The following is a 27,109-nucleotide window of genomic DNA, read 5'->3' as shown; positions in this document are numbered from 1 at the left end:
TAAATAAACGTTAAAAAAAAAAAAAAAAGAAAGAAAGAAAACAAGACTGGAGGCACCTGAGGTCCAACTGAGTGTACAACAAGCTTATTTATAGGGTTGGCCTGGACTGAGATAAAATAAAGTTAGCTTCAGTTACAAAAGTGTTGTTGCTCCCTGTCTCCAGACACTCTTCCTCTTGGATTTGGAGGAAGAAAAGAGACCTTTAAAACAAAACATACAGAAAAGCCTGTTTCCGCTTGCAAAATTCAGTATTTCTTTTTCTCCTACCTAGCTAAAAAGGACCATTTTTTAAACTTTTTTTTTTTTTCCTGTGGTAAAATATACATAGCATAAAATTTGCCACTATTCGGTGGCATTAAGTACTTTTACACTATTGTGCAACCATCTCCACTCTCCATCTCCAGAACTTTTTCGTCCTCCCAAATGGAAGTTCTGTACTCCATAAACAGTGAGTCCCCATGACTCCCTTCTTCCCACCCCCTGGTAACCACCCTTCTACTCTCTTGTCTCTATAAATTCATCTAGGTGCCCCAGACAAGTGGAATCACACAATATCTGTTCTTTTGTGGCTTATTTCACTTAGTATGAGGTCTTCAAGTTTCATCCATGTTGTAGCATGTGACAGGATTTCCTTTTTATGGCTGAATATTACTCCATTGTTTGCATATATCACATTTTGTTTGTCCATTCATCCTTTGATGGACACTTGGCTTGTTTCCACCTTTTGACTATTGTGAATAACGCTGCCGTGAACACTGGTGTACCCAGTCAAGTAACATTTAAATTGCGGTGGAACCCTGCTTCTTTCTTCCTCCCCTTTCCCCTCCTCCGTGCCCCTGTTCCCGTCCAGTTCTGAATCCCTCAGCGTTGGGACAGTAGCCACAACAGCCGCAAGGGTTGATGTAGAGAGAATTTTTTTTTAAACCCCTTTTACCTTTACCCTTTCTTCCTTGGCTGGACTTTGTCCGCCCAGGTTTATTTATAAACCACGAAAGCTCATTAACAAGACCAAGCACTTCAGCAAGCCACCTTTCCACCTTTCTTATTGCAGGAAGGCCCTCTGAAGGGATAAGGCTGTGGGACATGGCTGAGAATAAAGGCAAGACAGACTCCATCAGGATGAGTATGCAGGGATGCCGGACAAACAACGGGTTTGTCCAGAACGAAGACATCCTGGAGAAGGACCCGGACCCGGGCAGCCGGCTGGACGACGCCGTGGCCGTCCTTGGCCCTGTGGAGCCCGACCTGAAGGACATCAGGCCCTACGCGGGCATGCCCAAGGAGGTGCTGTTCCAGTTCTCAGGCCAGGCCCGCTACCGGCTGCCCCGGGAGGTGCTTTTCTGGCTCACCGTGGCTTCGGTGTTCGTGCTCATCGGGGCTACCGTAGCCATCATCGCCGTCTCTCCAAAGTGTCTCGACTGGTGGCAGGCGGGGCCCATGTACCAGATCTACCCGAGATCTTTCAAGGACAGTGACATGGATGGGAACGGAGACCTAAAAGGTGGGTTCAGGAGTGGGTATTAGGGCAGGGCCGGGATGCAGCTGGTTTATGGCTCTCAATCCTCAAAACCGAACTGTGCCTGGCTTGGGCGCTAAGCACACTCCGCTGTGACTGGTCACGCCGAGCTTCTCCTTGTTTATGATATTCGAAAAGCCATTCAGCACAACCCGGCAGTTCTTGGCACGATGAAAGGCTCCTCGCTGCATGCCTTTGAGCCCCCAGTGAGTTGTTTCATTTATTGCCCACTAAGTATATATGCTTAGCTCATCGATTCTGACTTCTTATGTGGAACTCATTTCCTCCTCAAATGCTTCCTGCTTCTGTGCACCTTCTAGTTGGTTATCTCAGAGTGACAGCTTAGAACTGCTTTCCCAGTGTGTGTAGGGGCTAGTTTGGTAATCTAGCTGAGTTTCTTATTAGTGAATAAAGCATACATTATGTTTTTAGAAAAAAATTAAGTGATATCTTTAAAAGGTATAGGCTGAGTCTTTAAAGTTTAAATCCTGAGAAATGAAGGGAAGGAAAAAAGGTATTAGCAGAGTGTTGGGCATTACTTGAATTGAGGATTGTTTAAAATAATATCCCTATTAGTAAAAATAAAATGAAACACAAGGTAAACATTATTATTTTTTTATTAAAAAACTTTTCTCATGTTTATTTTTGAGAGAGAGAGAAAGAGCGTGCCAAGGGGGGAAGGGGCAGAGAGAGGGAGACACAGAATCCGAAGCAGGCTCCAGGCTCTGAGCTGTCAGCATAGAGCCTGACGCGGGGCTTGAACTCACCGACCATGAGATCATGACCTGAGCCAAAGTCAGAAGCTCAACCGACTGAGCCACCCAGGAATCCCCCCAAAACTATTTTTTTTAAGTTCCGCCAATAATTTCTGAGTCAAGTGTAGAGCATCCTTATACTTTGTTGCTTAAATCAGGACACTTTTAAAGGAAAATTTTGCCAGACAGCAAATGTAAACAGGAGCTGTCCTGGACAACTTAGTTGATACGGTCACTCTAGTTCAGGTAATGATAAGAAACAAACAAGGTAATTTTTGATAAGACTTAGTTTGAAAAAAAAAAATAAAAGAAAATGATCTAATAGAGTATGGGAACTGGGGATGAGCTTAATCTAATGTTAAATGTTTATTTATTTATTTTGAGAGAGAGAGAGAGAGAGAGAGAGAGAGCGCACACGAACACAGCAGGGGAGGGCCAGGGAGAGATGGAGAGAGAGAAGCCCAAGCAGGCTCCACCCTCAGCACAGAAACAGACTCGGCGCTCAGTCTCACAACCGGAAGATCATGACCTGAGCCGAAATCAAGAGTCCATTGCTTAACCGACTGAGCCACCCAGGTGCCCCTGAGTTTAATCTAACTTTAAAATCTAACTTTCAAATAGGATCTTGAAATCTCTAACTTACCTTAATAATTAATGAAAGACTATGTGATGGGGCACCTGGCTGGCTCAGCCTGTTAAGCGTCCAACTCTTGGTTTCTGTTCAGGCCGTGATCTCAGGGTTTTGGGGGTTTGAGCCCCACATGGGCCTCTGCACTGGCAGCATGGAGCCTGCTTGGGATTCTCTGTCTCCCTCTCTCTCTCTCTGCCCCTCCCCTACTTGCACTGTCTCTTTCTCTCTCAAAAATAAACTTTAAAATTTTTTTGAAGATTACTTTAAAATAATTAATAAAAGGCTTTTCTTTTTCATGCTTGATATCTTTTTTTGTATCTTCCTGTGTCCTCACTAATTGAAATATTGGGATGCCTGGGTGGCTCAGTTGGTTAAGTGTCTGACTCTTGATCTCGGCTCAGGTCATGATCCCAGTGCTGTAGATTTGAGCTCTGCGTCGGGCTCCATGCTGACTGTGTAGAGCCTGCTGGGGATTCTCTCTCCCTCTCTCTCCACCCCTCCCCTGCTTGAACTCTCTCTCAAAATAAATTAATAAACTTTTAAAAAAATAAATGGGGGCACCTGGGTGGCTCAGTCAGTTAAGCGTCCGACTTCGGCTCAGGTCATGATCTCATAGCTCGTGAGTTCGAGCCCTGCGTTGGGCTCTATAGCTCAGAGCCCGGAGCCTGCTTCGGATTCTGTGTCTCCCTCTCTCTCTCTGTCCCTCTCCCACTTGTGCTCTGTCTCTCTCTCAACAATAAATACATGTTAAAAAATTTTTTTTAAGTATTAAAAAATTAATAAAAAATTAATTGAAATATTATCTGTCCTTCAAGGTGCAGTTGAAACTCTTTCTGCATTAATCTTTTTTTTTTTTCCATTAGAGAGTGAGAGAACAAGCAGGGGAGAGGGGCAGAGGAAGAGAGGATTCTGTCTCTTCCACTCAGCATGGAGCCCAACGCAGGGCTCGATCCCAAGACCCTGGGATCATGAGTTGAGCTGAAATCAAGAGTCAGATGCTCACCCTACTGAGCCACCCAGGTGCCCCTATATTAATCTTTATTTAAGCTTTCAGTCAGAGCATCTACTCCCCTCCCCAGAGCTCATGGGACTTTGGACTGTTTACAGTCCCCTCTGATACCGCCTTGTAACCTATCCTGGTGACTTCCCTTCCAACACCCCTCATCCCTGCGTGGCCTTAGCACCTGCTCCCTTTATGCAGTAAATGCTTAGCAAAAGTGATGTTTTGACAAAATAGAGCTAAAATTCCTAAACCCAAATAAACTCCCCACTTCCTGGCCCTCCCCTTGTAATCCCCTTCTAGATACATCCCAAATTCCCATACACAGGGCCATGTCTCATCAGCTCCTATGTTTGCCTTTTCTAGTAACTTTGCCTTGAGGGACTAGTTGTTTCCTTTAATCAATAGGTATTTGTCCTTGAGGTTGAGGGGATTTGCTTGTTACTATCTGAAGGAACCACTCCAGGTTTCAGTTTGTTTTTGGTGATTGCCTTCTGTCCCCTGGAGTGGGGGCCTGGGATCCCTTGTTTACTTTGTATCTGTCCAGCCCCTTTGTTTTTACCATCCTGTTCCTTTCCTTATTCTTAAGATATCTTGTATTGTTCTGATTGAAATCAAAATCCTTTTGTTGGTGGTGAATAGTCTGTGAGGTCTCACAGACACCCATATGGAGGAACTGAGGTACAAAGGGGACAAAAACAAGCATCCTATAATAGGGGAAGAGCCCCAATGCCAGGAGTCAGGAGACTTTGTGCTTTGGTCTCAGTGACCTCCAGCCTGCTGTGGGACCTGTGACAGGCTCTGATTGTAGGAAGCCATATAGGGGTCCCACCCAAAGTTATTGGAGATTGAAGTTACTACACTCAAGTCTGATCTGCAATTAGGACTCTGAACTGGAACCGCACACACACAAATACACACTATCTGCTAATTATCCCACAAGGTTCCAAGTACAAGGAGTTTCATTCCTGTGTCTCTTCTCAGCCAAATCTAGAATTCTCTTCTGTGTAAATTATTGGCTTCAGCATTGTCCAAAGGGTATAGAACGTGAACCACGTAGATAATTGTGAATTCTTTAAGGAGCCACATTAAAACAAGTACAAAAGAAACAGATGAGAAATTCATTTTAATAATAATTTAATTTTAGGGGCACCTGGCTGGCTCAGTCAATAGAGCATGTGACTCTTGATCTTGGAGTTATACGTTCAAGCCCCATGTTGGGTGTAGAGGTTACTTAAAAATAAAATCTTTAAAAAAATTTAATTTTAATTTAGAATCCATTTTAATAATAGTCATTTAAAGTATTTTGTTTAAGCCAACATATCAACATATAATCAACATAAAATATTTCTGAGATATTTTACATTATTACATTCTTAAAAAAAATTTTTTTTAATGTTTATTTATTTTTGTTAGAGAGAGAGAGAGAGACAGAGCATGAGTGGGGGAGGGCAGGGAGAGAGGGAGACACAGAATCCGGAGCAGGCTCCAGGCTCTGAACTGTCAGCTCAGAGCCCAACGCAGGGCTCGAACCCACGAACTGTGAGATCATGACCTGAGCTATAGTGGACAGTCAACTGACTGAGCCACCAAGGGGCCCCTACATTATCATATTCTTAAGAATCCAGTGTGTGCTTTGCATTTACAGCACATCTCAATAGACGAGTCACATTGCAAGTGCTCAATGGCCACGTGTACAAATGGCTGTCATACTGGACAGTGTAGCTTAGACCGTGTGTTACTCTTCTTTGTCCCTTGGCACTTAGTCCAGCACCTGGCTTAGATTAGGTGTTCAAAAACCATGTGTAGGATAAATTAGCAATACTGTAGCCTTGATTTTAAATATAATCTATGAAGAAGGCACAGACAGATGTTAATGTTTTCCATTTATGTTAAAGGTCAAAGGTTATTGCTAAAAGACCATTTGATGCTACTGGTAGAACTAGACTTTTCTATTTGAATTTCATCAGATTCAACAGAATTCTGAGTATTCCTGTTTCAATATACATATTTCAATTTTAGCCATATTGGTTTTGTTTTTAATCCTTCGATCAAAAAGTCAAACTTTATTTCTCATGGCCTTGACTTTTTTCTTCAGGCATTCAAGAGAAACTGGACTACATCACAACTTTAAATATAAAAACTATTTGGATTACTTCATTTTATAAGTCATCCCTTAAAGATTTCCGACATGGTGTTGAAGATTTCCGAGAAATCGATCCTATTTTTGGAACAATGAAAGATTTTGAGAATCTGGTTGCAGCCATACATGATAAAGGTAAACTGAGTGGTTGGTGGGTGTGTTGGGGGTGGGGGGTGGAGAAAAGCTTCTCCAATTGCTTACTTAAAGCATTTTTTTCCTTAACAGACCTGTATTTGTCTAATATAATCTCTTCCTAACATTTGAAATATTTTCACTCATTAGGTTTAAAATTAATAATTGATTTCATACCAAACCACACCAGTGATAAACATGCTTGGTTTCAACTGAGTCGGACCCGGACAGGGAAATATACTGATTATTACATCTGGCATGACTGTACCCATGAGAATGGCATAACCGTACCACCCAACAACTGGGTAAGTACCGACTTGTCTGATTTACAAAGAGAAAATGGGCAGATCTTCGGTGATTAAACTGGTTATCTATAAAGTCCTTTTAAGGAAAAAAGTGAATGGGTATAGTTTTGGGGGAGGGGAAAATTTCCCAAATAAATAGAAATAACCTACCCAAGGCTTGTAATCGTTTGGATTTGGACTTTTTATTCCATTGTGGAACTGATGTGTTTTAGCAAATTAAAGCCTGTACTTTCTGTTATTAGCTTCTTCCTCCCTTACTTCCCATGCCGTCAGACTTGGACTCCATGTCCTATTAGGTCAGTAACGGTCTCGCTGACTCCTCCGTCTTTCTGACTCCAGACTCCTATGTCTTTCTGACTGTGTGACTCCCCTGTCCAGTAAAACCCCAGCCATACATGAGCCTGACCGTCCACTTTCTCTTCGCCTGAACTTTGGTGTCTGTGCCTTCAGAGACATCACACATCCATTGTCCTCACCTGAACTGAGGCATCCAGTCTTGGAATTTTACCATCCAGGCCCTCTCTCTTCCTCAAACACCCTTCTTGCCATCTCTGCCTCGTATCATGCTCAGCGGCAAGCTCTGCTTCGAAGGGTGAGCAGAAGTCATCAAACCTGCCTGCTCCTATACCCGCCCTCTTCCTACTCACCTTTTTTTAACGGCAGAGGCCGGGTCTGTCTTGTCTGGGGTTACCAGACTTATAAGTAAAAATCCAGGAAGCCCAGTAAAATCTGAATTTGCATAGTTTCTGAGTATAAGATATTTCATGGGACATACTTACACTAAAAATGATGCACTGTGTATCTGAAATTCAGATTTAATTGTATGTTTTGTATTTTATCTGGCAACTCTGCCCCTGTCCTGGGCTGGTCCCCCCACCTGCTCTGGTTCATGTCTGTCCTGCTTTCTGCAGAACTGTTTACCCTGGATCCTCTGGATCTCTACTCTCCAGTCCCTCCTTCTCTCTTCCTGACCTTCTCCAGAAACACTTAAAGAGGCTGACTCCTGGGCATCAACTTTTAGATGAACGAAGGGCACTCAATATCAACACGTATCAATGCTGACTGTGTGATCTTCTCCCCGCCAACCTCTCGTACCCCAGGTTTCGTGAATAGTACTAGTATGCAGCCTGGTGAGCGGGTTATCAGCAATCCTGGCAGTTTTAGCTCCTTAATTTTTCTTTTCCCCAATCCCGCACACTCGTTAAAATGATTACGATATTAACAAGCATTTACTAAATGCATACTATGTGCCGGGCTCTGTGCTAAGTGTGTTATATTCATTCCTTCATTTAATCTGCCCTGCAAGCCTATGAGTTTTAATTCCTGTGTTGCAGATGAGCAATGTTAAACACCTTGCCCTCCGTCACACAGCCAGTAAATGAAAGGGCTAATGATGGCACCGTCCCACCATACAGTCTACTTTTAAAAATTGCTGCCCATACTTCCAACCATATCATCTCTTGCCTACAGGCCTGTAACAGCCTCCAGTTTCTCCATCCTTCCATCTGTTCTCCGCTATAGCCAACATTGTTGGCTTTTTGGGTTTGTTTGTTTTTGTTTTTTTAGTAGTTGATACATGGATACCTGGGTGGTCAGTTGGTTAAGTGTCCGACTCTTGATTTCATCTCAGGTCATGATCATACAGTTTGTGAGTGAGTTCTGCATCGGGCTCCGTGCTGACAGCACAGAAGCTGCTGGGGATTCTGTCTCTATCCCTCTCTGCCCCTCCCCCACAGGCACTTCTCTCTCTCTCTCTTTCTCAAAATAAATAAACTTAAAAAATAGTTGATACATACCAAAATATATGTAATATATGATAGATGTATAAAACATCTTGTGGCATAACCATACAATGGAATACTACTCAGCCATAAAAGGAATGAACTATTGATAACAGGCAACATCATGGATGAATCTCAGAAGAACTATACCGGTGAAAGAAGCCAGACAGAAGGGTACATATTATTCCACTTAACATGAAATTCTAGGAAATGGAAACTCATCTGTAGTGACAGGAAGCCAATTAGTTGTTTAAGGATGGGAAGGAGATGGGGAGGAGTGGAAGATGGGGTCAGGGGGTCCCAAAGGATGGATATATTCACTATTTTGATCATGGTGAGAAGTTCACAAACATATACACATGTTGAAACTGATCAGATCATACACACAATATGTGCAGTTTATTGTGTTCATTTATACGTGAATAAAACTGTTAGAAAATATAGGTAATATGTATCTAAGTAATAATATAGTGAACATCAATGAGCCCATCCCCAAATTAAGAATTGAACATTACCAACGCTGCTGGAAATGCCTGCAGGTTCCTCCCTGTCCCTCCCCACACCTCCTCTTAGGGGTGACCACTGCCTCACATTTGGGGGTTTTCCAAGTCCTTGCTTTGTGTTTTTCCTGTGCTGCATATGCTGCATATTTTTAAAAGATTTATTATTTAGTTTCTCCTGTTTTGGACTCTATGATAAATGTCCTGGTGCATGTAAATCTCCTGTAACTACCTTTTTCACTGTTTTTAATGTTCATCTATGTAGAGTCCGGTAGCTGTGGTTTATACATTTTCTTTCTTTTTTTTTTTTTAATGTTTATTTCTGAGAGAGAGAGAGAGAGAGAGTGCATGAGCGGGGGAGGGACAGAGAGAGAGGGAGGAGACAGAGGATCAGAAGCAGGCTCTGTACTGTCAGTGCAAAGCCTCATGCAGGGCTTGAACTCATGAACTGTGGTCCTGAGCCAAAGACTGATTGAGCCAACCAGGTGCCCCTATACTTTTTCATTGTTATGTAATATTCCATTGTGTAAATATTCCATGATTTATTTATCCACTCTTCCACTGATGGGCAGTTGGACTGTTTCCAGGTGTTTATTTTATTTTATTATTTTATTTTATTTTATTTTTTTACTATTATTAACGATGCCATGGTAACATTCTCATTAGTCTCTTTGTCCTGGGGTGCATGTACAAGAGCTTCTGAAAGGCAAATGGCTAGGAGTGAAATTTCTGGGTGCACGAGACTGCATGCTGACCTCTGCAAGATAATACCAAGCTGATTGTCAAAGTGGTTGTACCAATTTATATCCCCTCCAGCAGTATAAAACATACATATTCTCCTTAACTTACTGGTACTGCCGGACTTAATAATTTTTACCAAGTGAACCTAAATTGGTATCACCTTAAGGTCTTCATTTTCCATTTATCTAGTTGCGAATGAAGATTTATCTAGTTACTAATGATGTTGAACATTTATTCGTACATTTCATTCACTTGAGCTTCCATTTTGGTGAAACACCTGTTTATGGTTTCTTTCCTCAGTTTTCTTTTGGGTTGTTTGTGCCTTTGAAATTGGTGGGGTTCTTTTTGTATTCTGGATACCCATCTTTTCTTGGTCGCACAGACTGTAAATATCCTGGTTTGTGTCAGGGCCGGCGCTGAGGGTGTGTTTCCTTGAAAGGCGGCAGCTGCCACTTAGCTCCACCCACTTGTTTTAGTGGCAATTGGGACCCACCATGACTGGGTCTTCCAGTTAAAAAGAAAAAGATTTGTGCAAAATCCCCCAGTTTGTAAATGTTGTCCAGATGTTTTCTTTTGCATGAAATGAACAAAAGCCCAAGCTAGAGACCTGAGGAACCGCCCCATTGAAGGAACCAAGCTGACTTAAAAGCAGCAGCGAGAGAGGCAGGAAAGTCCGCCAGGAGAGTCATGCTTCGGAGTCACATTTGTGAGCATTCCTAGAAAGAGGAAATCAGTGCCAGGTGCTTGAAGCTGCTAAGATTTCTTTTATTCCTGAGGGCTAGAGGGTTTTGATTTTTATTATTTTATTTTATTTTATTTTATTTTATTTTATTTTATTTTATTATTGTTATTTTTTAAGAAGAGTTTTAAGTGGATGATTCTACTAATTTTCTGAGGATACAGTTTAAATATCCACTCTGTGGATTCAAACTCCAAGACCAATGGAATGTATCTTTCTCCCCAGTTGACCATCATTTGCATTTCTTCACAAACAAGAGTCCAGAGCCTGGATAGAAGGTTCAAGAAAATATGTTAGAAATGTCTGCTCTTTAGGTTCTTTCTGGGACTCGACAGCTCCACTCCCATCGCCCCCCCCCTCCCCAGGCCCATGCATCACTGCCACCCACCTGCACCCTCACCACCAGCTGCTGTGGGCCCAAGTGGGGAGCAGTTTCCTTTGGTCTTGGTTTCCAGTGACCCCTCACCCCAGGCGCATACTTGCCCTTCCAGACAAAGCTGACTTCCCACCTTGCTGCATCCTGCCCCTGCTGCATCCCCACGCTCAGTGGTGGGACATTGCTGACTGGGCTCTTGGTTTGGGCGTCCCTTCTGCTTCCCCACTCTTCCCTCTAAGGGCTTCCCACTAAGGGGCCCAGGAGGGCTCCCCTGGCCTTAAAAGGGGCTCAAGCCCCATCTCATTCTGATCTGCCCCACTCCATAGCCCTGGCAGCAGCAGATAACGGCCAATGGGGAGGGGCGCTCAGCTCCAAGATGCCCCCAGCCGACCTGTGCCTCAGTAGGTGTGGCTCCCACCTAGTCTTCTTCCTTCCCACCTTGCCTAGTCCTTGCTCAAGGTCAGATGGTCCCATTTGGGGCACAAGAGGGAAGGCAGGAGGGGTCTGATCCCCCTACCCTCTGTAAATGGGCTCCAGCCCACCTCACCGCCACCCTGGAATCTATTGCAGTGAGGGAAATGCAGTCCACCCATTATCCAGGAGGCCCAGGTTCCCTGTGGCAGCCACCTCAGGTGGGCCGCAGCCATTGCCTGACCCCATCCGCTTCCACCCTAGGCCTTGGTTTCCCCTTGCCTCACACGGGGCACTAATAACAAGGAACTAGCCTTGCTCACTCCCAGCCTTCCACTCCTCCCTATCCCCCAAGGTTCTGGTTCCATCTTTCCTCTGTTCACAAACTACCTCTGGACAGTGTGTTGTTTTTGTTCGATGTTTCCATTCTTAGACACACGTCATCGCTGCCATGACCACCAAATGTTCGTCCTCATTGCTTCCTGCTGTTCTGCCCGCATCCCCCTCCTCCAAGATGCTCTTAGGGGAAGGGGCCTGGGGCAGAGCAGGCTGGGTTACCGACCACCCCAGTCCCAGGGAAAGTGGGATGCTGTGGCAGAGCGAGGCGGGGGGACCTGTATTAACCATTGAGGGTGTAGGGGCCACCTCCTCCCCATTCAGGGAAGAGGTAGCCATTATTTGTCCCAGCCTGGTCCTCCCTCCCCCAATCTGGTTTCTGATTTGTAGTTACTTGAATAAAAAAAGTATCCTGTTCTGGAGAAAAAAAATGTCCGCTCCTTAAATTGGCCTCATTCTACATTTGAGAGCATTGGTTTGCTATTGTGGTTGTTATGGACAGCTTCTACTAGACAAATATACCCCAACTACATCTGTGCGGCTTTCGTGGGTGACATTTTAAGGAATGAATTTATCCAGTGCTCTCCCTAGAAGGAAAATTCTGAGGATTTACGCACTCTGCCTGCACCGGGCCAGGGATGGCAATGATTGTTTCTTTGCGGGCAATTCCATTACATGGATGCTAAGAAGGTGATATGCTATTTTCTGTTTGCTAGCTAAGTGTGTACGGAAACTCCAGTTGGCACTTTGACGAAGTACGAAACCAATGTTACTTTCACCAGTTTATGAGAGAACAACCTGACTTAAATTTCCACAATCCTGATGTTCAAGAGGAAATAAAAGTGAGTACAGATACCCCCACAGACTTCTCCATTGCATGGGTGTAGAAGTGGGTACCCGATACACTTTGTGTTGAACAGTACTTGTTCGGGCAAAACCAAGTAATACGGGGCACCTGGGTGGCTCGGTCGGTTAAGCGTCTGACTTCGGCTCAGGTCATGATCACAGATCTCACATGATCTGTGAGTTCGAGCCCTGCGTCGGGCTCTGTGCTGACAGCTCAGAGCCTGGAGTCTGCTTCAGATTCTGTGTCTCCCTCTCTCTCTGCCCCTCCCCTGTTCATGCTCTGTCTCTCTCTGTCTCAAAAATAAATAAACATTAAAAAAAAATTAAAAAAAAAACAACAACAACCAAGTAATACAATTAAACTCTGGGATTATGGAGTCTGAGGCAAATATTAGACCCTCAGACATGCTGGTCATTCCTTCCTCACACAACGGATGGGGGAGGGAGGCAGAAATACCTGGTAACTTAGCCCTGAGGTCATCACCCCTCTGCCTGTGATGACGAGAGGATGGAGTGAGGTGCGCCAGAGTGTGGGCTCTAGATCTGAGCCTGCATCTGGACCCAGCGCCACTGCTGCTACCGTGGGCTTCTGGGTGAGATATTTGGCTTTCCGTGTCTCTGACCCCTCATCTGTGAAACACGGTCGAAGGCGGTATTCGTCTCACGGGCTGTCTGGAACATTGCGGGACATGACCCGTGCACGGCCTTCTGTATCCAGGTCGTTCTAAGCACTGGAAATGCAGCCGCGAATAAAACCTGCTCTCAAGGCGTTGTCTGCAAACCGAGGGGAGGGCACACAGTTACCAACTAAACGGGTAACGTGTCGGGTGGTCCCTGAGGGTAAGGGACGTCAGAGTGCCAGGCACAAGTTGGTTTGGGGCCATCCCTCCGTGGAGGTCCTGTCTGGACAAAGACCTGAAGTTTGAAAGGGAGTCCCGTGGATGTTTGGCAGAAGAAGATTCCAGGCGCGAGGAAGAGCCAGTGCAGAGACCTCGAGGTGAGAGTGTGCTTCGTGTGTTTCAGGAATGACGTGGAGGCTGGTGCATCCAGTGACCGGAGGGAGCAAATGGAAATGCAGGACACCAGCTAAATTTTCATTTCAGATAAACAACGAGAAAGATGGTATTTGGGACCCGCTTCTGCTAAAACATTACTCGTGGCGCATCTGAAATGAAAACTTAGCGGGGTGTCCTGTGTTTTATCTGGCAAGCCTGCCAGTACATATGAGTGACACGAGAGGGAGGGTTAGGGGCTGAGATCTAAGAAGTGGAGATGAGGGGCGGATCCCACGGGGCCACGAAGGCTGCTGTAAGGGATTCCTGCTGAGCTGCTGAAGATCCCTCCGTGGCCCCTCATAGGAGGCTTCCTGTCAGCGGTCACCACACAGTGGTGGTTCCAATACCCAACAAGACAGACATCAGCTGTGTTATTGCTGCTGCTGCTGCTGTGGCTGTAGTGGGCAGGGATTCAGGTTAGTGTCCGGGGAGTGCTCTGAGGTCGGTAGGTGGGGAGGGGACCCGAACAGAACAGAGAGCTGTGGGTCCCTTTCTATAGCTCGCACCCTGTCAGCTGAAGGGTGAGGGTGCAGGTGGCCACTCTGGAGCCACTGAGGGCGCCCACAACCCTTAAGTTTGTTCTTGGTTTGTTTGTTTTTTTTTTCTTTTCTCTTATGTTTATTTACTTTTGAGAGAGAGAGAGAGAGAGAGAGAGAGAGAGAGAGAGAGAGGCAGAGAGAGAAGGAGACAGAGGATCTGACTTGGGCTCTGCGCGGATAGCAGTAAGCCCGATGCAGGGGCTTGAACTCACAAACTGTGAGATGATGACCTGAGCTGAAGTCGGATGCCTAACCAGCTGAGCCCCCCTGGGCGCCCCTCTTGTTTTTAAGTACTACCTCTAGGGAGATATAATTCACATAAACATAAAATGCACCCCTTCAAGTGTATAGTTCAGTGGTTTTAGTCTCTTCACAGAGTCGTAAAGCTATCACCACCGATTTCACAACATTTTCTTTCACCCCCTAAAGAAGCCCTATATCAATTAGCAGATACTCTCCGTGCCTACACCCCCCCACTGCCGGCAACCGCTAATCTACTTTTTGTCTCCGTGGATACGCCTGTTCTAGACATTTCATATAAACAAAGTCATACAATATCTACCTGTATGTCTACGATATGTATCTGTATTTATAATCTATATTTAATAAGTTGAGAAACTGCCCAGCTCTATTCCAAATCAGCTGCACCATGTTTAGTCCCGGTAGCAATGTATGAGGGTTCCGATTTCCCCACATCCTTCCTTGCCAGCACTTGTTACTGTCTGTATTCTTGAGTACCGTCATCCTAGTGGGTGTGTAGTGACATCTCACTGGGGTTCCGATTTACATTTCCCTGGTGCCTGGGTGGCTCAGCCAGTTAAGCGTCCGATTTACGTTTCCCTGATGGCTAGTGACGTTCAGCATCTTTAAATGCGCTTATGTAGTTTATTTTTATATCTTTGCTGGAGAAATGTCTGTTCACATCCTTTGCCCATTTTAAAATTGTGTTATTCGTCTTTCTATTGTTGGTTTTAAGATTCTTTTGAAGTTTATTTATTTTGAAAGAGTGTGAGCAGGGGAGGGACAGAGAGAGAGAGAGAGGGAGAGAGAATCCTAAGCAGGCTCTGCACTGTCCAGAGCAGAGCACTACCTGGGGCTTGAACCCACAAACTGCAAGATCATGACCTGAGCCAGAGTCGGATGCTCAACTGACTAGGCCACCCAGATGCCCTGGTTGTAAAAAAATTTGTATAGGGGCGCCTGGGTGGCTCAGTTGGTTAAGTGTCTGACTCTTGATTTTGGCTGCCAGGGAGGAGCCTGCTTGGAATTCTCTCTCTCTCTTTCTGCCCTTCCCCCGCTCTCTCTCTCTCTTTCTCTCTCTTTCAAAGTAAATAAAATAAACTTTAAAAAAGAATTTTATATATATTCTGGATACATGATTTGCAATCTTCTCCCATGCTGTGGGGTGTCTTCTTGCTTTCTTGATGGAGTCCTTTGAAGCACAAGTTTTAAATTGTCCAATTTATCTGTTTTTTTTCTTTTGTTGTTTGTACTTTAGTGTCATTTAAAAACCATTGCCTAACCCAAGGTTATGAAAATTTTTTATGTTTTTTTTCCTAGTTTTATAGTTGTAGCTCTTACATTTTAGGTATCTGATCCACTTTTTAAATTACCTTTTATATATGAGGGGGTCCAACTTAATTCTTTGGCATGTGGCTATCCAGTTATTCCTACAACATGTGTTTAAAAAAAAAGGTATTCTTTCCCCATTGAACTGTCTTGGAACCCTTTTGAAAATCAACCGGCCATAAATGTCAGGATTTATTTCTAGACTCAATTCTTCTCTATTGATCTGTAGGTCTGTTCTTGTGCCAATACCACAATGTCTGGATTAGCCTAGCTTTATGGGAAGTTTCAAAACTGGGTCGTGTGAGTCCTACAATTTTGTTCTTCTCTTTCAAGATTGTTTGGCTATTTTGGGTCCTTGTATTCCTTTCTTTCTTTTGGCGATCAATTATTATTATTATTTATTGGAGTATAGTTGACATACGATGTTATATTAGTTTCAGGTGTACAACATAGTGATTTGACAATTCCGTATATTACTCAGCGCTGCCCACAGTAAGTGCAGTCGCCATCTGTCACCATACAACGTTACTAGAATATTGACTATATTCCCATCGCTGTACTTTTCATCTCCATGACTTGTTCTGCAACTGAATGTTTGTACCTCTTAATCTCCTTTATCTCTTTCGCCCCTCTGGCAGCCACCAGTTTATTCTCTGTATTGAAAAGACTGTTGTTTGTTTTTGTTTTGTTCTTTAGATTCCACAGATAAGTGAAATCATATGGTATTTGTCTTTCTCTGTTTGACTTATTTCTCTTAGCATAATCCCCTCTGGGTCCATCCATACCGATGTAAATGGCCAGGTCTCATTCTTTTTATGGCTGAGTAATATTCCGTTGTGTGTGTGTGTGTGTGTGTGTGTGTGTGTGTGTGTGTACAGACCACATCTTCTTTACCCATTCATCTATGAATGGACACCTGGACTGCTTCCATAGCTTGGCTATTGTAAATAATGCTGCACTAAACATGGGGGTGCATGTATCTTTTTGAGTTAGTACTTTTGTTTTCTTTGGGTAAATATCCAGGAGTGGAGTTACTGGATCATATTCTTTCCATATGAGTTTTAGGATCAGCTTGTCAATTTCTGCAAGCAGCCTGCTCCTGGGATTTGAATAGGGATTGCATTGAATGCGGGCATCAGTGTGGGGCAGCACTGCCACTTTAACAATATTAAGTCTTCTGAACCAGGAACACATGATGTCTTTCCACTTGTTTAGGTCTTTAATTTCTTTCAACATTGTTTTGTGCTTTCAGTGTGCAAGTCTTGCATTTTGTTGTTGTTGCTGTTAAATATATTCCTGTAGACTCCTTACTTCTAAGGCTGTTTTTACTACACATGTTTAATGTTTCCCAGAATTTAGATGAATTTAGATGATCTGTTCCAGAGGTAGGCATCTTGTCAGTGCAGCCTTGTCTCTTTGAGGTTGGGGAGAGCGGGGTGGGGCAGGGTGGCAGACATAGCTCCCAACTAGGGTTAGTTTTAACCTTCTTTGCTGGAGGGTGGACACTGTCTTCCTTCACCAAAGATCATTTACACACCCCCACCTGTACCTTTCCCCGCCCCACCCACCCCCATACACTTTTGGGCATTTACTTTGTGCCAAGTGCCTTACCTGGATCATCTCATTTATGCTCTGACCAAGCCTTATTTAGGAGACTGTAGGATCATTTTACAGAGAAGGAAACTGAGGGCGAAAGAAGTGAAGTCACCCACCTGGGGCGGATTGATCCAGAGCAGGATTCAAACCCAGAGTTCATCCTCTTACCCACAACCCCACTTCCGACTTGAGGCAAACCTGTTTCTGTCTCTGTGCTTCACTTTCCCTACACAGTTTTTCAAGGGGTTTCAGTTGGAAATTCATAAATGTGGTGGGGTGCCTGGGTGGCTCAGTCGGTTGAGCGTCCGACTTCGCCTCGGGTCATGGTCTCGCAGTTTGAGAATTGGAGCCCCGCGTCCCGCTCTGTGCTGACAGCTCAGAGCCTGGAGCCTGCCTTGGATTCTGTGTCTCCCTCTCTTTCTGCCCCTCCCCTGCTCACATTCTGTCTGTCTGTCTGTTTCTCTCTGTATCTCAAAAATAAATAATAAACATTAAGAAAAGAAAAAAAATAGAAATTCATAAATGTGAGTATAATCCAGTTGGTTTATCAGGCAGTGGATTTCTCCAGGCTCCTTGTGGCAATAGAGATGGATTGTCTGGAGATGTTTAGACAAGTGTGATAAATTTTGTCCAAAGGTGCCAGCCAATACATTAATTATTTTTTGACTGTTCCAGCTGTTCCCTTGCAGGCATCCAAGTAGTGGAACAAGAGCCTTATTTACTAGTCTCAACAGAATGAGATTCCCCTTGGGATGAATCGTTAACTGCCTCCAGTTGAAGGTTAGACATTTTTGTAAGGCTGGTATAGAAGATTTGCTTCTAGAACTATATAAGAAAGGCCAAGAAGCTGCAAGGAAAGGCTCTTTGCTGCTGAAGAGGGACTTTTCACATGAAGGGGACTTTCCAACACCCTCTTACCCCCCAGCAGCACTTATCTCTGCAGTAGAGATTAGAGAGTAGAGAGTAGAGCAGGTTAATTATTTGCAACCCAGCGAGTTTGTGGTGGGGAGGCATTTGGAATGATTCCTGCTTGCATACCAGCTTGCACTCATGGCAACTTCTTCCTTCTGGCTCCCATCAGATTTCAGATTATCTGCACAGTGGGAGGCAAGCGGGAGACCCACAGCACACAGCACCCTCGTCTCTCCTCTCTGAATCCTCCTTGCACTGGTCTTCAGGGGACTTGGCTCTGCCCTGAACCTCTCGGGGCTTGAGTGTGTTTACCTCGTGAAGTCTAGAAGCCTTCTTGGGAGAAGGTGGAGGCTTACGTTTGTATGGCATTTTGGACGTTTCCAGCCACTTTGGTTTTTACTTGCGATCAAGTCTCTTCTTTGCCAAATGAGCGAACAGAAGTCCAGAGAGCTGGGTTAGTAGCAGAGCAGGGAAGAGACTCCACACAGCCCAGCCCTCTGCCTGAACGGTGTCAGGACCCCGAGCCCGCCATGTGGAAATGTTGAGTGCTGGAGTGTGGGATCCTGGGGAGTTAGTATGTTCATGGCCACTGGGGACAGGGAGCCCAGGTACCCCACCTCCATCCCTCCCCCCCCCCCCCCGCCCCGGCTTAAATGTCAGCTCTACTCTGCTCCTACTGAGCACGGCGTTGGTGGTGAGGTGGTGAGGATTTGAGTTTACAAGGTCTTAGGGAAATCATTTTCCATTTGCATTTTGGAAATCAGTGACTGTGGAGAAGGGGTTTGAGTGGGGTAGGTCTGGAGGCAGAGGGGCCAGGGGAGAGGATGGGTCAGTCATCAGGGAAGAAATGCCAGGGGCTTCAGAGCAGTGAGGTGGCATGGGGTTGCAGGGGTATCATCAGGTTAGAGAGGAGTCTGGTGTGACTCTCAGATTTCGGATTTGAATGCAGACTGGTGGTGGTGCCATTTCCTGAGATGGGAGACAAATACGAGGCGGGGGGCATGTCTTAATCATGGAGAGTTTGACGTCTGAGACGTCAAAGTATTCAGTGGAGACTCGGATATAAGGACATGGAGCTTGGGGGACATGTCTGGCTTAGAGATAAAACTCTGGGATTTGTGGGCATGCGGACAAGGCCTACAGAGGTCAGGCAGGTTGTGTCAGTGAGAGCACCAGGCTGGCCAAGATGGACAAGGGGGTCACTTGCAACTGAGCTTGAGGTGATTGTTGGCATGTGGGAATAGGGGCCAGGAGTTGGCAGATCTTCCAATCGAAAGAATAAAATAAAATAAAGCAGAGCAAATGGGTAAGGGTGCCAGAGGGTTCCAATTCTGGTGCCACCACTTACTAACTCTGTGACCGTGATCAAGTTACCTCATCTCCCTGTGCCTCAGTTCCCTCGTTGGTAAAACAGGAAGGAACAATAATGACACATACCTCGTAGGGGTGATTGGGGATTAAGTGGTTTAACCTCTCTGTATGGCATTTAGGATAGGGTGTTCCTTGTTATTTAAATGCTTGTTAAATAATAAATGGGTAGATAAATGAGTCAATACAATGTTGTGAAATGAAATGAACAGGGAGTGTAAGAGCCCCCCAAAGTGCTAATATTTAATTTTTCTTTATTTTTGAGACAGAGCGAGAGCATGAGTGGGGGAGGGGCAGAGAGAGAGGGAGACACAGAATCTGAAGCAGGCTCCAGGCTCCGAGCTGTCAGCACAGAACCCGATGCGGGGCTCGAACTCACAAACCATGAGATCATGACCTGAGCTGAAGTCGGACACTCAACCGACTGAGCCACCCAGGCGCCCCCCAAAATGCTAATATTTAAAGGACTGCGGAGTAGACAGAGAAAAGTGGCAAACGAGGAGTGGGTATCCGGGAGCTAAGGGATAGGAGTATTTCTAGAGGCGCGTTTAGTCAGCAGGGCCAAACACTGCAGAGATCAGGTAATATAAACATCCAAGTATGAATTGACTCTAGCAGCAATACCTTATTTAGTCCCTACAGAAACTCTGCCAGGCGGGTGTAATTTTATGGATGAGGAAAGCAAGGTCAGTAAGATCATGCAGATGCCCTAACGCACGCAGCTGGATGCAAAGTGGGAAGCTGGGAAGGGCACTTGGATGGGTCAGAATCCTGAGCCCGTGATCCTGGAGGAGTTAGCCAAGAGTTTCACCAACATTTCTGAACAGCAGTAGGGTCAATTTTCTTTCCTTTGCTTAAAAGCAGAGAATATAGTTTTCTCTCTGTACTTCTAAAATATCCTATAGTTTGTTATTCCTCTTTGAGATGGACTGAACCTGGGGTTTATGTCACTTTCAAGACGATGTCTTACAGATCGTCACCCGTAAGAGCAGAGTTTTTCTATTTCGCAAACTAAGCTTTTTAGGTAAATGGCCCAGTAACTTTAGTCATCTCAAAAGAAAAGTTTTGCCTCTAGGTTTCGTGAATCTGGATATGAGACTAGTAATGCTGAATTGGTTCCTGTTTTACTCAGCGCAGTGAATTAAGGAGAAAAGAATGAAAAGGTGCCTGGTAGAGAAACCAGGACTCTGTGATGTCATGGGAGTTATACAGGAATCGGGGACACAATGTACTGTCCCCAGAGTCCCATGGCGCCTCTGTGGGTCACCCAGACCCAGCAGAACTAGGCTCTGTGCCCATTTCTGCACCAGACACCCTGGGAGAGCTTAAATGGGGTAAAGAGAGGGTTAATGATTAAAATCTAGAGCTCCCTTTTCTCACCTAGTTGGGAGAATAAATAGCACAAATATTTTTCAAGAGCACATTTTGGATTATCTGAATGAAGACCACAGCATTTTTACAATGACTCTCAAAAATAACCATCCAACTTTTGCTGTTTTGTCTCTTCAAACGATCATTGTATCTCTTACTGGACTGAAGTGAAAACCCCTGCCAGGGCCAGAAACCTTTGCTCGGGTACACATTTCTCATTTTTTATGGCTGGGTCAACCGTTAGCAAGTCTAACTATTCCCAAAGGGAATAAGGACCCCATGAAGAAAGTGAGCAGATTTTTTTCTGGGAAATCCGTGCCCCAAAGCTTAATGTTTACAACAGAGTGGTGTTTAATGTTTTCCCACAGCTTTGTCGGAGGTGGCTTGGATGGATTACAGCTATTTGTGTCCCACCCCCACCCTGACCCACCTCCCATGTTCTCTCTTGTCAGGACCAACGCCACCTGGCCGTAGGCCTGGGTTGTATGGAGTCTGAAGCTTGTGAAAATTTGGGGCCTTCTTAAAATAGTGTAAAGTTAGGTACAGAGTGTTTACTTAGCCCGGGGAAAGAAGGTGGTTAGGAAGGGGCCGGGGTTACTGAGGGGTCCTGAAGCTTCATGCTGAGTTGACCCCTGGAGCCACCGGGACGAGATGGTTCTGCCTCATCAATGAGGTACCTTTACATCTATTGACTTCTCTCTCTCAATCTCTAACCAATCGCTCTCACTTCCTGCCTTCCTGCTGCGCTGACCTCCAGGACCAATCCTGCTATTTCATCTTCTTGTAAGATCATGTGCCTCTCCTTTAAAGCTTTTTACCTGGCTGTGACTTAAATATTCTTGCATTACTATTTGCTGTCTAGTTGGGGATTCTAAATAAATTCAGGAGACCTAGGACCACAGCTGTTGTATTTTGCTCATGGTTGTAGGGCTTAGCTAAGTGCCTGGCCCACAGTTGGAACCCGAATACTTATTGAATGAATGCATTTGGTAAGAGCAAGAGGCTAGTAACAACAAATTTGTGGGTTTTGTGTGGGTAGAACCAGCTTAAGGGTATTTGGTTCAACTGTGTCCACGCTAAGATTCTAAGTCTGCTCTTAGATTTGAAAATGTTTTTCAAGTTTGTTACTCACACATGTCACTTTAAAGGGACTTGACCTCAGCAGTATTAACCCTTCCAGTTAGCCTGTAAGAAACCCTTGAGACCCTTGAATTACAGCGCTCCAGAGATCCCATATGTGTAGACACGAAACACATTTTAAAAAGGACACGTGTTTTTTTGGGTGATAGTCTTTATTTGGGACCTATGGCTCTGTTCTCCATAAATTAGCTACTTAGTCTAGTACTCCGAGTTGTGGGCTGTTCTAATGTGATAAGTACGTTCCTGTAAAACCTTCCACTCAGTAAGGGCTGAGCTGAGAGGAAAGTGGGGAGAGCCACTGTCCCTCTGCAGAAGGGTAGCTTGCGGCTGGTGCCAGAGTAGAGCCAGCTGGGAGGGGTGGAGAGCGGAGACCTAGTTCCTCTGCTCTTCAAGGCCCTGTGGTCCTTCCAGCTGCCCCAGTAGAGGCCAAGTCAGTTCTGCCTCCGTGCTTAGCCATGCTGTCCTACAAACAGTCCGGAATGTTCTTCCTAATCGTACTCCCTGATAAACTCCCACTGGTCAAGGTAGAACTCTAGCTCTTTCGCTGTTTGTGGCCACCCATGTTAAATTTGATCTTCTTGGAGCGCCAACAGCCCTGCAGACAAGGAGTCTCCTCTCATGATGTTACAGTGCACCCCACCTGGCATTATTAGGTAATTTTCTCATGTCTCATGTGTCCCCAACTATTCTGTAAATGCACTGATGTCCGGGGCCATGCTGAATTTTTGTGTCCCAATGGTATCACAGCATGTTTGACTTATTTGGGCTTTGTACTGTGTACTTTCAATCCATGACTGGTTCACTAAGGACCTGGTGCTGTGGTCTGAGGCAAGGGTAACAGAAATGAAAGCTGCAGTCTTTCCTTCTAGAATCTCCCACTCTGGTGGAAGAACCCTTCATGACCTGATGCTTAGCTGATTGTTTTCTCTGTTTGGAGTGACCTTTAAGGAACTGGGGTTTGGGGGAAGATATGTTCCCAGTTTCTCCTGAGTCCCTTTCACTGTGGTTTCATGCCTTCATTTTGAGTGATTCTTTAAACTTTGGAAGCATGCTCATAACGTTAATTACAAATGTAACATTCTGAATTCAAATTTGAGGGAAGTATGGGAGTCCATAAATGCAGTGAGAGTTCACTACATTAAGCTGCTGCTATGCTCAACAGACAAAAATACACTATAGGAGTGCTGTTCTTCTTTTGTATCTGGAGATGGTCGTTTTATAGTGGAAAGTCATTACAGACAGAAACTTTAATTAAGCATTATAAAAATGCATAATGTAACCACAGCATTTTGTTTCTTTGTGTTTAGGAAATCATACAGTTCTGGCTCACAAAGGGTGTTGATGGCTTTAGTTTCGATGCTGTTAAATTTCTTCTAGAAGCAGAGCATCTGAGAGATGAAGCCCAAGTGAATAAGACTCAAATACCGGTAAAGTTTTGTCTTAAACATTATTTTTTCCCCCTTTCTAAAAATGTCATTAGAGCATTTTCTTTTTTTCTTTATGTTTATTTATTTTTGAGAGAGACAGAACGTAAATTCAGGAGACCTAGGACCGCAGCTGTTGTATTTTGCTCATGGTTGTAGGGCTTAGCTAAGTGCCTGGCCCACAGTTGGAACCTGAATACTTATTGAATGAATGAATTTGGTTAAGAGCAAGAGGCTAGTAACAACAAATTTGTGGGTTTTGTGTGGGTACGAGAGTGGGTTAGGGGCAGCGAAAGAGGGAGACACAGAATCCGAAGCAGGCTCCAGGCTCTGAGCTGTCAGCACTGAGCCCGACGCAGGGCTCAAACTCACGAGCTGAGAGATCATGACCTGAGCTGAAGTTGGTCACTCAACTGAGTGAGCCTCCCAGGCGCCCCCAGAGGGTTTTCTTTTTTAGCACGAGACACCACTGACCAGAGAGGAATTTGATCCTATCTATAGGAAGCTTTTAAAAAAATATTTAATTTAGTTAAATTTATTAATATATGCCTCTGAATTTTAAAGCATAGTTTTTTTTAAAGTTTGAGAATGAGCACACTGGAGTGGGGGAGGGGCAGAGAGAGAAGGGCAGCATGGAGCCTGATGCAGGGCTCAAACCCATGAACCAGCAGATCATGTCCTGAGCTTAAAGCAAGAGTTGGACTCTTAACTGAGCCACCATGGTGCCTGAAGTGTAGTTGTGTGTGTGTGTGTGTGTGTTTCCATGCCCAAAATGGGGCTTGGACTCACAATCCCAAGATCAAGAACTGTATGCTTCACTGACTGAGCCAGCCAGGCGCCCCTATCGGAAATGCTTTGGATCATTTCTTTAGAACAGAGTTGTTTCAAATGCATATGCCTAGATGTTTCCTTCATTGGCACCCTCTGATGTAGGGCATCCTTAAGGAGTACTTTGGTGACAAGGGTTCCGAGGGCACGGGCTCCACCAAGGGCTCTGACAACTCACTGATATTGTATCACCTCACTCAAGCTCAAGTGGGGAGGCTTAGGATTCCTGAGCTGCTTTTGTAATCATTAAAGAACACACAGAAGAGCAGGTAACACACACCTGCTGAATGTCTGTATGCTAGGTGTTGTTTATTTAGAACAGTCCATTTAACTCTTGCAACAGCTCACAGGAGACATTTCATGATCCTCATTTAGAAAATCTTAGAGAACCGACTTTATCAGGGGTGATGGAGATGATAAATAGAACTATAAACCAAGCCTATCTTGCTACAGAATCTGGGTTCTTTGTGGTTCCACACCAGTGGTTCTCACCCTTCCCCCCATGTCACACCAGAGACAGTAATCAGGATGCCACTCTGCTCTTCTGGTTGACCACCACTCTACAGTCACTCTATGTTCAATGGCTAGACAGGAGTCCTAAAATGGGTTGCAGAGTAATGGATTTGTAAATTTACACAATGGAATATTATACATTAGTCAAAATAAATGAGTTACAGTGACACACAACAATATGGGTGAATCTTAGCAGTGTAATGTTTAGTGAAAAAAACTAGGGGCACCTGGGTGGCTCAGTTGGTTAAATATCTGACTCTTGATTTTGGCTTAGGTCATGATCTCATGGTTCATGAATTTGAGCCTTGCACTGGGCTCTGTGCCAACAGTGCAGAGCCTGCTTGGGATTCTCCTTCTCTCTCCCTCTCTCTGTCCGTCCCCTGCACGCTCTCTCTCAAAATAAATAAACTTAAAAAAACCCCTAAAATTATTATATAAAGCATGATACACTTTGCATGAAATGCATATAGTTAATTATCAAGTGTCTAGCTTTCATCCTAATAGATTTATGGGTACTTAAGAATATCATTAAACCAAATCAGTTAACTAAAGAAAAGTTGGCAATGCCTGGACTAATTATGAGAGCATGTCCTGAATCAGAGGCCATTTTTTGGGGAGGCGCAGCGGTGGGAAGCACATGATTTCCAATAGGGAAAATGAAGGGGGAAAAAAGGTGATATATTAGTCCCAAAGAGAAGTGCATATCCTTGGAGAAGAAATCTCAAAGTAACCTTCCTAATTATGATGAGATGTCATAAGACAGGCATATGCCTCCAGCCATGACAAAAGATCAGAACAATGGGTCTTGTGTGCCACCCAAGACAAACCTAAAGAAAAAGTGATTTCAGTAAGAGACTTAGGACTCCAAAACTCTTCACTTGATCTAGCAAGTTCACTTATTGAAAAGGAGTCCACTGAATGGATGGCAGTGTAGATCCATGTCCTAACCCAGGATTTATGACCTTGGCTTGTGTCAGACATAGTCTTTTACTTTGGATTCTAGATTACTGTAACCCTAGGAAGGCATAGAATGAATATCAGGAAAAATTACTGAACCCCTGGCAGTGTTTACTTACCACTTCTATCCTTTATTCTGTTACACTTTGGATGATAATTTTGTAAGCAGATAAAGTCCAGGTGTAATAAGGAGCTCTATGTTTTCTTTGCCTTTAAGCATTTAGGACCATTAAATGTTTAGGAAAAGGGTTTTGTTGAATACATTTGTAATCAATGTTTACATAGTAAAATTTGTTTTACTTAATAATTTAAGCATCAAAGGAAGTCCTAATAGTCATGAATGTTACTCTCCAGCCATAAAACCCCATGAGCACTTAAAGTCCTAGGATCATCCTTCAGCACGTTTGTCTTGACTTGAGCCCTTTGAAGAGACCATCTATATTCGCATAAGGCCAGCTATAGGCATCTGACATATGAAATGATGGTAACCATGTTTCTTGGTTTCCTAAGGACACGGTCACACATTACTGGGAGCTGTATCATGACTTCACCACCACCCAAGTGGGAATGCATGACATTGTCCGGAGCTTCCGGCAGACAATGGACCAATACAGCAGGGAGCCTGGGAGATACAGGTGACCACAAGACACGCTTCTGTTCTTCACGGGCGTAGGGTGTGATCTATAGCTTATCCTTCACAGCCAGGCATTCTCGAGAGGCTCAGATTATTTAACAAATCTCCATAACTACAGTGTGTTGTAATTCAGTTTTGCCAGGGCCTGGGATAGTCTTTCATGTTGTTTTAACTTTGCTCATTTTCAGTTTCTTTTTTTGTTCAGACAATGCGCATCACAGTCCTTCACAGAATTTTGTGAAATTAGCTTAAAATACATAGTCTAAATGTTAGCCATTGACTTTTCTACTTTTAATCATTACTATTTGGCCTGTTAGTGTCCAGTGTCCAGTATAAATCCAAATGTTTAAACTAAACTGCTATTAGATCACAATGGTTAGCAACACAGCTTTGGAATCAGATGGACCTAAGGTAGAGTCCTGTGTGTGACCTTGGGCTGGTTGGCGGACTCAAGTCCCACTTTCTCATCAATTAACAGGTGACAGTGAAACCCTTTTCAGGCTTTTGTGAGACTGCAAGAGATAATGTATATGAAGCACTTAAAACAGGGAACATAAACTCACTAAATCTCTTCCTATGTTTATATACATCACCCAGTAGCAGCAACAGGAGTTAATTTCTCCTCCTCAAAGTAGGTCCTCTGATTGCTATCCCCATACTACAGATAAGGAAACTGAGACTCGAGCACAAAGGCAATGGTCACACAGGTAGTAAATGGCAGGGATGGAACCGGAGCTGAAACACTTGGGTTCCAGATAGTGTGCACTTACTTCAAACAGGTGAAGTCAGCACTGATGTAGGTCATTTCAGGCTGATGTCTTTCCCTAAGAGTGTTTGTTTTAAAGTAAGCTCTACAACCAACGTGGGGTTTGAACTCATGACCCCAAGATCCAGAGTCACATGCTCTACCGAGGCAGCCAGGCACCTCAAGGGTTTTTTTTTTTTTGCGAGAGCAACAGAGCGCACATGCGGGACTGTGAAATCATAATCT

At 44.3% G+C, this 27,109-nt stretch overlaps 1 protein-coding gene across 2 annotated transcripts in view; it reads left to right on the top strand.

The window, feature by feature from the left end:
• The first annotated feature begins 995 nt into the window (after positions 1-995).
• The window catches only part of SLC3A1 (solute carrier family 3 member 1), a 36,273-nt gene continuing 10,159 nt past the window's right edge, over positions 996-27,109 (top strand). The window contains exons 1-6 of one of the 2 annotated variants that reach the window (XM_060607304.3): positions 996-1,501; positions 6,001-6,180; positions 6,328-6,482; positions 12,083-12,208; positions 23,070-23,189; positions 25,995-26,119. In XM_060607304.3, the coding sequence (XP_060463287.2) occupies positions 1,084-1,501; positions 6,001-6,180; positions 6,328-6,482; positions 12,083-12,208; positions 23,070-23,189; positions 25,995-26,119 (1,124 nt within the window). In that variant the 5' untranslated portion in view covers positions 996-1,083. The remainder of the gene's footprint in view (positions 1,502-6,000; positions 6,181-6,327; positions 6,483-12,082; positions 12,209-23,069; positions 23,190-25,994; positions 26,120-27,109) is intronic. The other variant, XM_060607311.3, reaches the window with a different exon arrangement.

Source organism: Panthera onca, chromosome A3 (assembly GCF_046562875.1).
Source record: "Panthera onca isolate mPanOnc1 chromosome A3, mPanOnc1 haplotype 2, whole genome shotgun sequence".
Lineage (NCBI taxonomy): Eukaryota > Metazoa > Chordata > Mammalia > Carnivora > Felidae > Panthera > Panthera onca.
Note: the sequence above shows the minus strand (reverse complement) of the source record. Positions and strands in the feature narration are given on the sequence as shown.